The sequence below is a fragment of the Drosophila suzukii genome, assembly GCF_043229965.1.
Source record: "Drosophila suzukii chromosome 2 unlocalized genomic scaffold, CBGP_Dsuzu_IsoJpt1.0 scf_2c, whole genome shotgun sequence".
NCBI lineage: Eukaryota > Metazoa > Arthropoda > Insecta > Diptera > Drosophilidae > Drosophila > Drosophila suzukii.
Genome location: NW_027255896.1, coordinates 27,299,388 through 27,311,272, shown reverse-complemented (window position 1 = coordinate 27,311,272; position 11,885 = coordinate 27,299,388). Strand labels below are relative to the sequence as shown.

The 11,885-nt window shown below is 53.3% G+C and overlaps 1 protein-coding gene across 1 annotated transcript; it reads right to left on the bottom strand.

Moving 5' to 3' along the window:
- Nucleotides 1-3,507: 3,507 nt before the first annotated feature.
- Nucleotides 3,508-4,981, bottom strand: LOC139354077 (uncharacterized). Its single transcript, XM_070998341.1, has 2 exons — nt 4,185-4,981; nt 3,508-4,085 (listed from the first exon to the last, which is right to left on the bottom strand). Exons 1-2 carry the CDS (start codon nt 4,739-4,741, stop codon nt 3,962-3,964), a joined length of 681 nt encoding a protein of 226 aa, XP_070854442.1. The 5' UTR covers nt 4,742-4,981; the 3' UTR covers nt 3,508-3,961.
- Between the last annotated feature and the right edge of the window lie 6,904 nt (nt 4,982-11,885).

Here is an 11,885-nt window from a genome sequence, read left to right as displayed (position 1 = left end):
ATAGAAAGCACACACTAAAGTACAATGCATAACATAACAGTTCCGACCGGAGCGTGGCGCATCTTTGACCACATCTACCGCAAAAAGAAAAAACGTTGAAACCATCGTTTAAAACAGCAACAACAATCAATAAAACACGTGTTAGCGAGAGCTTTCCAAAAAGGTATAGCATGACCCGATGCGACGAATAAAAATAGAACTACGCGCTAGTAGCGACAGCTAGCGAAAATACCGCAAGCCTTTTTTGACAACCTAATACATACCTTATGTTATCGGAAACGCTTGTTTCTACCTATAACATTTTTTTTCGAATCTAGTATAGCCTTAAATGGGTGCAAGCTTCCGAGATACTTAGCAGTTTTTTGTCGTCAAGTGTATACAACCCCTTAAAACAAATCTCAACTTTTAAAGCATTTCATAAATCAAGTCAGTATACAAATAAATAACCTGATCACCGATGGAAATTTTAAAATCTATATTGACTGCGTTCAGCAATACAAAATGATAACTGATTATTGATCTATCATTTTGTTTAGCTGAACGCTCTTGATCAATAACGACGTCGAAAAAGTAAAACATATTTTATAAAAAGCTCCACCATTCAATTCAAATGATTTTAAAATTTGTCCTAGCGTATGTTCCAAACAATCGCTTTATATACAAATGCTTTTTTATTAAAGAGAAGATATGAAGAAGAAGTCACTTCATTCACAATTTTGTTAATTCTTATAGCTATTTCACTAGTCGACACACGCCAGCAGCAATGCATCATGTATCAACAAAATTGTAATCATGTGCGTTCACCAGAACTATCCTATCAATACCATCAGTGATCAGGTATCATGTTGTTGTGCTGAACACGGCCATTTCTACTGACTTGTACCTTTAAGCCTAGTACTCAGATCGGCTAAGAGTTTCACTAGTCGAAAAATCTTATTCTTTGTAGTGTGACCGAAGTTTTCAAAGTTCACCCGCAATGCATGTGGCATGGTCTTACTGTCAAGCAGTTGGGTTTGAAATTAAAATTTAAGAAGGAGGAGTCTGCTGGTACACAAAGAATTTAAAATAAAAACAAGGAAGAACGCTATAGTCGAGTACCTCGACTATCAGATACCCGTTACTCAAAGGGAAATGGAGATATGCAAGCAGCAAAGCGAAATTAAAATGCGCCACCTACCGGCGGTAGACAGATTTAAGCGTTATGGGCGTTAGAGTGGGCGTGGGAAATTTATTTTTGGATCAATCGATAGGTATTGACGACACCAATACATTTCAGTTAAAATTTTTTATCTAGCATCCAAATTGTGGGCGTCACAGGTTTTTGCGGCAAACTTTTTTTAGGTCAATCGATAGGTATTGATGAGAACAATACATTTCAGTTAAAATTATCTATCTAGCATCAAAACTGTAGGAGTTTCAGTTTTGGGCGGTTTGTGGGCGTTAGAGTGGGCGTGGCAGTCTACTGAAACAAACTTGCGCTGCGTAAGAAGCTCAGGAATCTGTACGCCAAATCTCAATAGCCTAGCTCTCATAGTTTCCGAGATCTCAGCGTTCATCCGGACAGACAGACGGACAGACGCACAGACGGACAGACGGACAGACGGTCAGACGGACAGACGGACAGACGGACAGACGGACAGACGGACATGGCTAGATCGACTCGGCTAGTGATCCTGATCAAGAATATATATACTTTATGGGGTCGGAAACGCTTCCTTCTACCTGTTACATACTTTCCGACGAATCTAGTATACCCTTTTACTCTACGAGTAACGGGTATAATAAATCGAATGTTCAACGAATGTTTTTATTTATGTAAATTAGTAGTTAAAAGCTTCCTTCTCGTCCCATGGATGCTACGCCATCTTTCGCGCTCCACCGCAGTCCAGCTCCGAGTCTCAATAGGCATATTGGACCTTGAGGAAGTGGGAACCGGTTTGGGAACGGGGTTGATCCGCTGATGCCGCAGGAAGTCGCCCAGCATCCTGGCAGTGGCTGGCAATGGCTTCTCCAACTGTTCCTTAGCGGGCGCCCTATTTTCCTCCTCCCTATAGAAGCCAGCGTGTCCTCCAGCTCCGCTTAAGCTGCCAAGTAGCTGGTGGTGGTGGTGTCCGGAGTCCTAATGGAGAGGTCGTCGAGGATCGTATTACTGGTGGATACTTCTATTAGTACAACGCGACCAAATTCTTTTGGCCAGATCTTACTTTCTTTGCGAGGATGCGCTCGGCAGGATGTCCATGTAGAGATCGAAGTCCCACTCGGCATGTTCCTTCCCGCTGGGATTCTCTAGTGGATCTCCTCCAGCACTTCAACTATTCTGGGAATTTTCCCCATTTGTGGAATTGCTTCCTGTCGGTGAAATCCCACAATAAAGGGCATAAGCTTGGATTTGGCGTCCTATTTCATCTGCACTGAGCTCCTGCATTCGATTTTGGTGTTTTCCTTCCATTTTTAATTTTTAGTTCCCACATCGCCTTTGCACGAACACCGCCAAAGATTAAATTTCTTATTCTTTGGGCCGCGGCTAACGGCGTTCATCGAAAATTCACTCGCAAAATCTGGTATTTTTTCTGGTATTTCCTTAGCTCATCTGAGTACCGCGCTAAAAAACAGGCCTGACGGGTTCCTTGACAACGGGGGTCCCGCGGGGTCAGGACTTGTCTTCCGCACTGGCGCGTTTGGCTTTATGTGAGTCCTCGGAGCAGGCTTTGGAACTGTTTTCGTCCCCCCCCCTCGGTGCCTTGCGATGATTGCGGCGTACCGGGTGTGCTTGGGGATTGCGCGGTTGCGGCCGTAGGAGTCGCCCGTGTATCTGGGGTTGGTTTGTTATGTCGCCATCCCTCACTAATCGAGTAATCGAGAAAACCAGGGATGCAAAGTGGGTTTAGGGTTTCCAGTGATGGGCAACGTGAAAATTGGAGTCAGTTCGGGGGCGAATTCAAATTCAAACCGGACAAATGGAGGTTATAGGGACATTAACCCAGAGTGCAGGGAACCGAGGTCCGTAATCTGCATAGGTTGGCGGAAGGAAAATGGCCGACACTAGATCAGTTCAGACTTGGTGTCGGCGGCGCGCAGTCGCAGCGGGTTCGGTGAAAACTATCTCCTCACGCGGTCGTGGTGTTCAAGTGGCCATCAGCGCCTAGATAAGTGCAGCCAAAATTTCGAACGCAGTCAGTACCGATAAATAAAAAGGAGTGAGCCCGCTCGTGCAAAGTTTTCGCCGGTCGCCGACGCCGGAGAACGGTCTCTGAAGCCGGACTGGTCAAGACCCTACGGTGAGTGCGTTCCAGTTAGTGGGGGAAAAAGAAAATTCCAATAGGAATCCCATTTCAGGCCAGCGAGAAGAGACGTGGAAGGTAGTGGCCAGGTTCCATTAATTAGGGCCTGGCCAAGTTTTTCTTGGAGTAACCCCGGTTCTCGGCCGGAGATTACGTCATCGGCGAGCCCGGTGCCTCCAGCGCTAGCTACCTGGAGGAACCTGTCGTGCCCGCGAGAAATCGGTGGGGGATTCGATTGCGCGTCACGGCACGTGGAATTACATCACCAACCGGACCTGGAAAAGATCGGCGGCTTACTGCGAAATAGTCTTTTTAGCTTTATGTTGTGTTGTCCCTTAGTTTATTTAGTTATTTGTTTATTTAATTATTTGTATTCTTTTGTTGGGGGAGGGGATCTTATATAACACTTAAAAATTAACCTATATATATTGCACATAGATACACCCATATTGCACTATTATTTATTTATTATATCACCAATTTTAAACTGTTTATTGCCGGATGTGAACAATTCACGGCGAGTGTTTTTTCCACATTTGTTTATTTAGTTATTTGCCACTTATCGCTCCTTCTGGGCGAGACTTGACATTTAAACCGTCAAAGCCAAGTACTTGTTAATCCCATGGGGAATCCTCTCCAGCGACCGCGTCGAATAGGTTATAATCGGGTCAGGGGTCCCCTTAAGAGAGCTCTTTTAGGTAGGGACCGAAATAAAGAGAACAGACCAGTCTACGTAAATCCCTTTGGTGACTGTCGCACCCGGCGGGCGGTGGTTGATGGGTTTCCTTACGGGAAGCTGAAGCCCTGTAAATAATTTAAGTAAATAAATGATACTATAATGAATATGGAGTAGAATATCTTTCAGAGGGGAGGGAACATGTAAACGGTTCCAAGATATCTCACAGTGACCGGTCCAAGGGGCAGTCGGAGTCACCTACGGCTGCTACGGTTGGGTGGGAGCGCGGAGGCTTTGGGTTTGCCCCCAAAAGCCCACAATATATCTGATGGCGTCCTGTGACCTGAAAAGGAACAAGTCGGGGAATTAGTTTTGTGATAATCACGTGTTGTGTTAGTTTTATAGTTTCGCATATTTCGTCAATGTTTTCGGTCCAGTCATAAGACAGCTGTTGCAGCGTGAAGTGTTGTGAAGTACAAACATCTGTTTGTTTATTGTTGCGTGTGTGTGGGCAGGGTTGGAGTACCCACACCCCAAGTGCTCTAGAGCTAGCCGGCGCTGCCCACTCGCGGACACACGTAGTCCTATTTTGGGACATAACAGGTTCTACGTTCCGGGTGGCAGGTGGGGCCCATCCTCGCAGTTTCTCGGCGAACACGGCCGCGGATATGGGGCTGTGCGGAAGATGGGCGGCTGGGTTGGCGGCCGGTATCTCCCGTCCAGGGCTTTTCCGTAGGTTCCCTAAGCAGGGCACGGAAAGCGTGTGATCCTCAACTCCGGGCATCGGTGAGGTGGCCCGACTGGTGGACGTCCTCGGGGTGGGTGCTTCCGGGTATATTGCCTCCAGTGCGGCAAAGCGCTCTCGTAGAGCCGGGCTGTGGTCTCCTCCTCCGATGAAGGATGCCAATCGTGGTCGTAGTTCGTCTACTTGGCCGTTCGGGTCAAGTCCAAACTCTTTTAGCAGAGCCTGCAGCTCGTCCTTCCGGCGGTAGGCGATCCACCTGACCCCATGTTTGTGGTCGTGGAATCACACCCCGGATGCGGTGAAAAACCTGTCCTCTTCCAGTCCGGCAGCTGCCGGATCTGGCTTTGATTCTGCGTCCTCTGACGTTTTCTTTCCCGAGTCACTGGGCATAGGCGCGGTGGCGCTGCCGATGGCTCTGCTGGGGATCACTCGGTGAGCGCTCCTAGTGGCGTGACTGGGCGCTGGGCGCTGGGCGCTACCAGGGGCTCACGGCAGGTGCTGCTGACGTGCGGCAGTGGCTGACCGATGTGGTTGCGGCTGGCGCTCCCGTTGGCTCTCGGTTAGTGCGGCTGGTGAGCGGCGGCGCTGATCGTTGGGCGCTCCTGGTGGCGCTCGGTGGGCGCTGCTGAGGTTGGCGCTCCTGATGGCGCTCGGTTGACACTGCTGTGGGTGCCGTTGGTACTGTTGATGGCACGGTTTTGCGCTCTGTGGGCGTGGCTGATTGGCGCTCCTGATGGAGCTCCTGATGGCGCTCGGTGAGCGCGGCTGGTGAGCGGCGGCGCTGATCGTTGGGCGCTTCTGATGAACACGTGGGTGCCGCTGGTGGTGCACTGACGCCGCTCGCTGGGCGCTCGTTGGGCGCTGCTGGGCCGCTCTGTGAGTGGGTTGGCGTTGGCGGGCGCAGCGTTACGGGATCCTCTACTCTAACTATTCCTGCGGTCTCCTATCTTTCCCTAAATCTCATCTACTGGACATGGGTCTTTAGGCCATGCGGTTGGTGGTAAAAACCCAACTCTTCTGAAAGATATCTAGTCGTCCTTATTCGTCCCTGTTCGGGCGCCAAACTGTAAGGACCTTTTTCATAGGCTGGGATAAAACTCAGTCCGGCCAGGGTCCTCTACAGTTAAATTTGTAGAAAAATATAGGAACGAAACTGGACGGGGAGTTGCCGCGGGGACTTGCGGGGAAAAGAGGCCAGGGTATCCGCGTTGCACCGAGTAAGCGTCTCTAGCGCAACACGGCACCCGAAAGGTATAGTGGAGGGGGGGGCTGCTCCCGGCGAAAATACTAGCGAAACGAGCAGCGTGGCCGATCCCTGAGAGAATCCCAACAAAACCGAACGGCGGGGCCGATCCCGGTTAAAAAAAATACCAACAAAGCTGAACGGCGTGGCCGTTCCCCCTGGATGTGCGACTCACAAGCTACCTGGGTAGGGGGTAGGGATCCGAGGGTAGGATGGCCGGAGGCGACCCTTCCCTGTGCTCCCTGTGGTCGATCGAGTGGTCGTTTGCACTGAGTAATCGTCTCTGGCGCAACACGATTCCCGACCGACACAGATCACTGCACGTGGCTCGCGACTACCTAAACCGTATTTGGGGCGGGGTTCCCAGGAGAGGGTGGCCAGAGGCGATCCTTTCCTATGCTCCTTGTGGGCGATCGGGTGGTCGTTTGCACCGAGCAAGCTTCTCTAATGCAACACGATTCCCGACCGGCACAAATCACTGCACGTGGGTTCCCGAAAAATGCACAAATTCACGCGGACACATACTTCTTCATTCTCTTTTATCTTTATTATTCGCTAGTTTCACAAGTTATTTTCCTAGTCCCCTACTCGCACTCAGTCTGATCTCTATTGTCTGTGTCCCACTTACTCCTTGGATCCGGCGTGCCGACGCTCGTGCCGCTGTGCCACTCCGGGTTGAAGTCCGCTCCTAGGTCTGGTCGCCTTTTCTGCCATTCGGGAATGAGAGCGAGCTTCCGCCCTTGCGGCCGCATGTGAGCTCGGTTTTCCGGGTTTTTTCGTTTCCCAACACAGTTTCATATCGATCCTCCGCCTATCGCTATCGGCACTATCAGCTGTTGGCCCTCGGTTGACCAACACTGGGTGGTTTTCCAGCCCTGGTGCGCGCGATATTTAAATCTGATAAGCTTAGCTTCTAGTTTGAACTTAAATAAATTGCCTTCGTGGCGTAACGACTTATGGCTAACTTCGGCTTATAACTTATAAATAAATTACCGTCGTGCCGTAACATCCAATTGTATGCCTTCGTGGCGGAAAGAATAAAAGTGGCGATATGTGGAGGGTGTGTTTCACGCATCCTCACACCCCCCCCCCCCCCCCCCCTTTCTTCAGCGTGATTATGGCGGAGGGAAACGATCACCTCCCGCCCGGCGGTGATGGTGACTCGGAACCGATGACCCTCGATCTGGCGCAGGTAGCGCACCCTCCGTCGATCCTGCTCCTGGATGGATGCGACTAGGGCTGTAGGCAGTCGTCGCTGGTGGGTGTCTACCCTCCAGCCGAATGGGGCGACGATCCACTGGGCCTCCTCCATGACTTGTCCAGCGTCCGGACACTCCCGGAGGGCTTGCAGGACCTCCTCCTCCTCTTCCCCGCTGAGGAATAACTGCAGGTCCGGTTCCTCGCTCGTCCGGAGTCGCCGTTACGAGTTTCGCGTGACTGGAGGCTGAGGATTGGGCTGAAGCTGGGTGGTGTGGGGCTCCGGTCTGACAGGGCCGAGTCCCGGCTGGGGGGTGCGCCGTCGTTGGTATCTATGTCCGAGTCATGGTGGTCGACCGGTTGGTAGACCCCTGCGACGAAGTTTGGGTAGAATGGCTCCATCCTGTTGCTGTAGATCCGATCTGTAAATTGCTAGAAAATTACCCTAGGCCTACGTTCCTTACTTGCCCTGCCTGAGTGCGAGGATCGACTTATCTAGTGGGTACAACTCTCAGCTTAACCTAGTTTTCTACTAAAGTTATTACTGCGATGCTTTGGGTACATTCGTCGACTCCCTTATGTTGGGCACGCGCTCTCTCCGGTGGCTTCTTCCGGGTCCCCTAGTTGGTCACTGCGTTGGTGGTACTCCTTCAGGTCGCCTACTCCTGCTGTTCGCCTCTTCCTGTTTTCCATATGTTGTATCCTGACGATATTCGGGGAGAGGAACTTCAGCACCTTAAATGGCCCCGAGTACTTAGGAGCAAGCTTCGCGTTAAGGCCTTCGCTGGCCTTTGACAGGTGGTGAAGGCGGACCATAACCTGTGATCCGAGCTGGGGTCTCCACTCGTGACGTCGCAAATTGTAGTGGCGGCCTTGTTCCTGAGAAGCCATCTGGTTGGTTTCCAGCGCAGTGCGGAAAGCTTCCTGAAGTCGTTTAGCTCGCTCAGTGGGGTCCAACGGCGACGAGTGTAGACTAGTCGTGACCACATCAAAGAGGGCTCCTGGCAATCTGGGTTCCCAACCCTGCACCAGATAGGCGGGGCTGAAACCGGTGCTATCTGAGATGCTCGTGTTTATGGCCAGCGAGATCTCTGACAGTAGCTGATCCCATGTCCTGTGATCCTGGTCCACGTACTGGGCTATCATTGTCTTGATGGTCCGGTTTGCCCGTTCGGTGGGGTTCTGCTGCGGGGAATAGGGAGCTGTGTATTCCAGTTTGATGCCGTTAGTGTGACAGAATGTCTTGAAACCGCGGCTGGTGAACTGCGTGCCGTTGTCGCAGATCAAAGTCCTGGGTGCTCCAAAGCGGGATATTATCCTTTCCCGAAATCCAAACTCCAGTTGGGCGGCTGTGGCCTTCTTTAGGGGGATGATCTCGACCCATTTGGAAAAGACATCTATAAATACGAGCAGCATGGTATTCCCTGGTCGGGTCCGAGCGCGAATGGCTCCGTGGGATGGCGGGTGAGCATTTTGCCCGCCGGTTTGCGTTGACTCACCTTGTATTGTTGGCAAACCAAGCAGCTGGTGACGTACCGCACAACGTCTCAATGTAATCCCGGCCAGAAATATCGTTGGGCAATCCGTCTGCGAGTCTTCCGGATGCCCAGGTGACCAGCAGGAGGGTGGTCGTGGCATTCCTCCAGCACTCGTTGTCTCTGCTCCCGAGGCACGCAAAGCTTCCATGGGTTGCTGTTTCCCACGTCTGAGGTGTGTTCGATGTGTCGATACAGCTGTCCGTGATCCACAGTGTAATCCGGAAACTATTCGGGGCGCCTCTGGACTTCTTCTTGCATCCTCCGGATCCATTTGCACTGAGTTCCGTGTTCCGCGAGCAGCTGAAGCATCCCTAGGGGTTGTCGGGAGAGGGCGTCGGCGACAACGTTGTATTTGCCCTTCCGATAGAGGACGGTAAACTGGTATTGTTGCAGCTCCAGAGCCCACCGGGCTATGCGGCCCGTGGGGTTGTCAATCGAGTTCAACCACTTGAGAGCGAGGTGATCCGTAATCACGTCAAACTGGTAGCCCTCCAAGTAGCAGCGTAGCTTCCGCGTGGCCCAAACTATGGCGAGGCACTCCTTTTCGGTAGTGGAGTAGTTTTCCTCGGCTCGCTCTAGGCGTCGAGCGTCTGAAGCTGGAACTTGTATTCAAAATTTGGGCAGGCCAGTACCGGTGCGGCCGTTAGTCTGGCTTTGAGTGTTTCAAATGCCTGCTGTTGGGGCTCCTCCCAGCTCCACTTGACCCCCTTCCTGAGGAGTCGGGACATGGGCTGAACGATGGAGGCGAAATCCTGGACGAAGCGTCGATACCAAGATACGATACCCAAATGGCGACGGAGTTCCTTGACGTTGGTTGGCGGGCGTAGTCCTTGGATAGCAGCTATCTTATCTGGGTCCGTCCTGATGCCTTCTTCGCTGATCAAGTGGCCTAAGTATACCAGCTTTTTCTGGAAAACTTGCACTTGCCTTGATTCAGACGAAACTTTGCTTCCCGCAGTCGTCGGAAGACTTCCCTGAGATTCCTGGCATGTTCCTCCCACGTCGCCCCGATGACGATGATGTCATCCAAGTAGGCGAAGGCGTGGGTTTCCATATCCGGCCCGATGACGCTGTCAAGGGCTCGCTGGAACGTTGCTGGGGCAGAATGCAGTCCAAAGGGCATGACTTTCCAGTGGAAGAGTCCACGCCCAGGGACGGTGAAAGCCGTGCATTCGCATTTAGCTCGTCGAAAAGCTGTAGCTCCCCCTGCAGAAAGTTGGCGGTTTCCTCGGCGTAAGGTTCTTCGGTCACCAGTAGCCTGGTTGGGTCCTCCGCTACAGTGGCCAGGTGTCCGTGGGGACAGTGGCTCCGGAACGGGTTGTGCTTCCGTGCGCTGGCTGCGTCCGACTGGGCTGGCATCTGATATACACCGATTTTCCGTTGTGGTTCCCGAAGCCCAAGTGAGGTGGTTGGTTTGCTAGTGTGAGTTTGCACCGTTGTGGTGGCCAACATGGCGCTCGTGGAGGGGCGTCGAAACGGGTTCTTCTCCTTTGCCGTGGCGGCGTCCGCCTGCGGCTGTAGGCCGTACCTGTTCTCCGTGGTGATGCAGGTTCCCGCGGTGTCGCCTGACGGGTTCCTTGACAACGGGGGTCCCGCGGGGTCAGGACTTGTCTTCCGCACTGGCGCGTTTGGCTTTATGTGAGTCCTCGGAGCAGGCTTTGGAACTCTTTTGGTCCCCCCCTCGGTGCCTTGCGATGATTGCGGCGTACCGGGTGTGCTTGGGGATTGCGCGGTTGTGGCCGTAGGAGTCGCCCGCGTATCTGGGGTTGGTTCTACCTTCCGGGTGGCAGGTGGGGCCCATCCTCGCAGTTTCTCGGCGAACACGGCCGCGGATATGGGGCTGTGCGGAAGATGGGCGGCTGGGTTGGCGGCCGGTATCTCCCGTCCAGGGCTTTTCCGTAGGTTCCCTAAGCAGGGCACGGAAAGCGTGTGATCCTCAATTCCGGGCATCGGTGAGGTGGCCCGACTGCTGGACGTCCTCGGGGTGGGTGCTTCCGGGTATATTGCCTCCAGTGCGGCAAAGCGCTCTCGTAGAGCCGGGCTGTGGTCTCCTCCTCCGATGAAGGATGCCAATCGTGGTCGTAGTTCGTCTACTTGGCCGTTCGGGTCAAGTCCAAACTCTTTTAGCAGAGCCTGCAGCTCGTCCTTCCGGCGGTAGGCGATCCACCTGACCCCATGTTTGTGGTCGTGGAATCACCCCCGGATGCGGTGAAAAACCTGTCCTGTTCCAGTCCGGCAGCTGCCGGATCTGGCTTTGATTCTGCGTCCTCTGACGTTTTCTTTCCCGAGTCACTGGGCATACGCGCGGTGGCGCTGCCGATGGCTCTGCTGGGGATCACTCGGTGAGCGCTCCTAGTGGCGTGACTGGGCGCTGGGCGCTGGGCGCTACCAGGGGCTCACGGCAGGTGCTGCTGACGTGCGGCAGTGGCTGACCGATGTGGTTGCGGCTGGCGCTCCCGTTGGCGCTCGGTGAGTGCGGCTGGTGAGCGGCGGCGCTGATCGTTGGGCGCTCCTGGTGGCGCTCGGTGGGCGCTGCTGAGGTTGGCGCTCCTGATGGCGCTCGGTTGACACTGCTGTGGGTGCCGTTGGTACTGTTGATGGCACGGTTTTGCGCTCTGTGGGCGCGGCTGATTGGCGCTCCTGATGGAGCTCCTGATGGCGCTCGGTGAGCGCGGCTGGTGAGCGGCGGCGCTGATCGTTGGGCGCTTCTGATAAACACGTGGGTGCCGCTGGTGGTGCATTGACGCCGCTCGCTGGGCGCTCGTTGGGCGCTGCTGGGCCGCTCTGTGGGCGCTGCTCGGGGCGCGGTATGCGCTTGACGGCTTCGTGGGAGGCCACGTGGCTATGTGGTGCTCCGGGAGTGGGTTAGCGTTGGAGGGCGCAGCGTTACGGGATCCCCTACTCTAACTATTCCTGCGGTCTCCTATCTTTCCCTAAATCTCATCTACTGGACATGGGTCTTTAGGCCATGCGGTTGGTGGTAAAAACCCAACTCTCCTGAAGGATATCTAGTCGTCCTTATTCGTCCCTGTTCGGGCGCCAAGCTGTAAGGACCTTTTTCATAGGCTGGGATAAAACTCAGTCCGGCCAGGGTCCTCTACAGTTAAATTTGTAGAAAAATATAGGAACGAAACTGGACGGGGAGTTGCCGCGGGGATTTGCGGGGAAAAGAGGCCAGGGTATCCGCGTTGCACCGAGTAAGCGT

Coding starts and splice junctions, on each gene's coding strand:
- LOC139354077 (XM_070998341.1), bottom strand. CDS start 4,741: ATGCCCGGAGTTGAGGATCACACGCTTTCCGTGCCCTGCTTAGGGAAC. Junction 4,086..4,184: donor TGCCCCTTGGACCGGTCACT/GTGAGATATCTT, acceptor AATTATTTACAG/GGCTTCAGCTTCCCGTAAGG.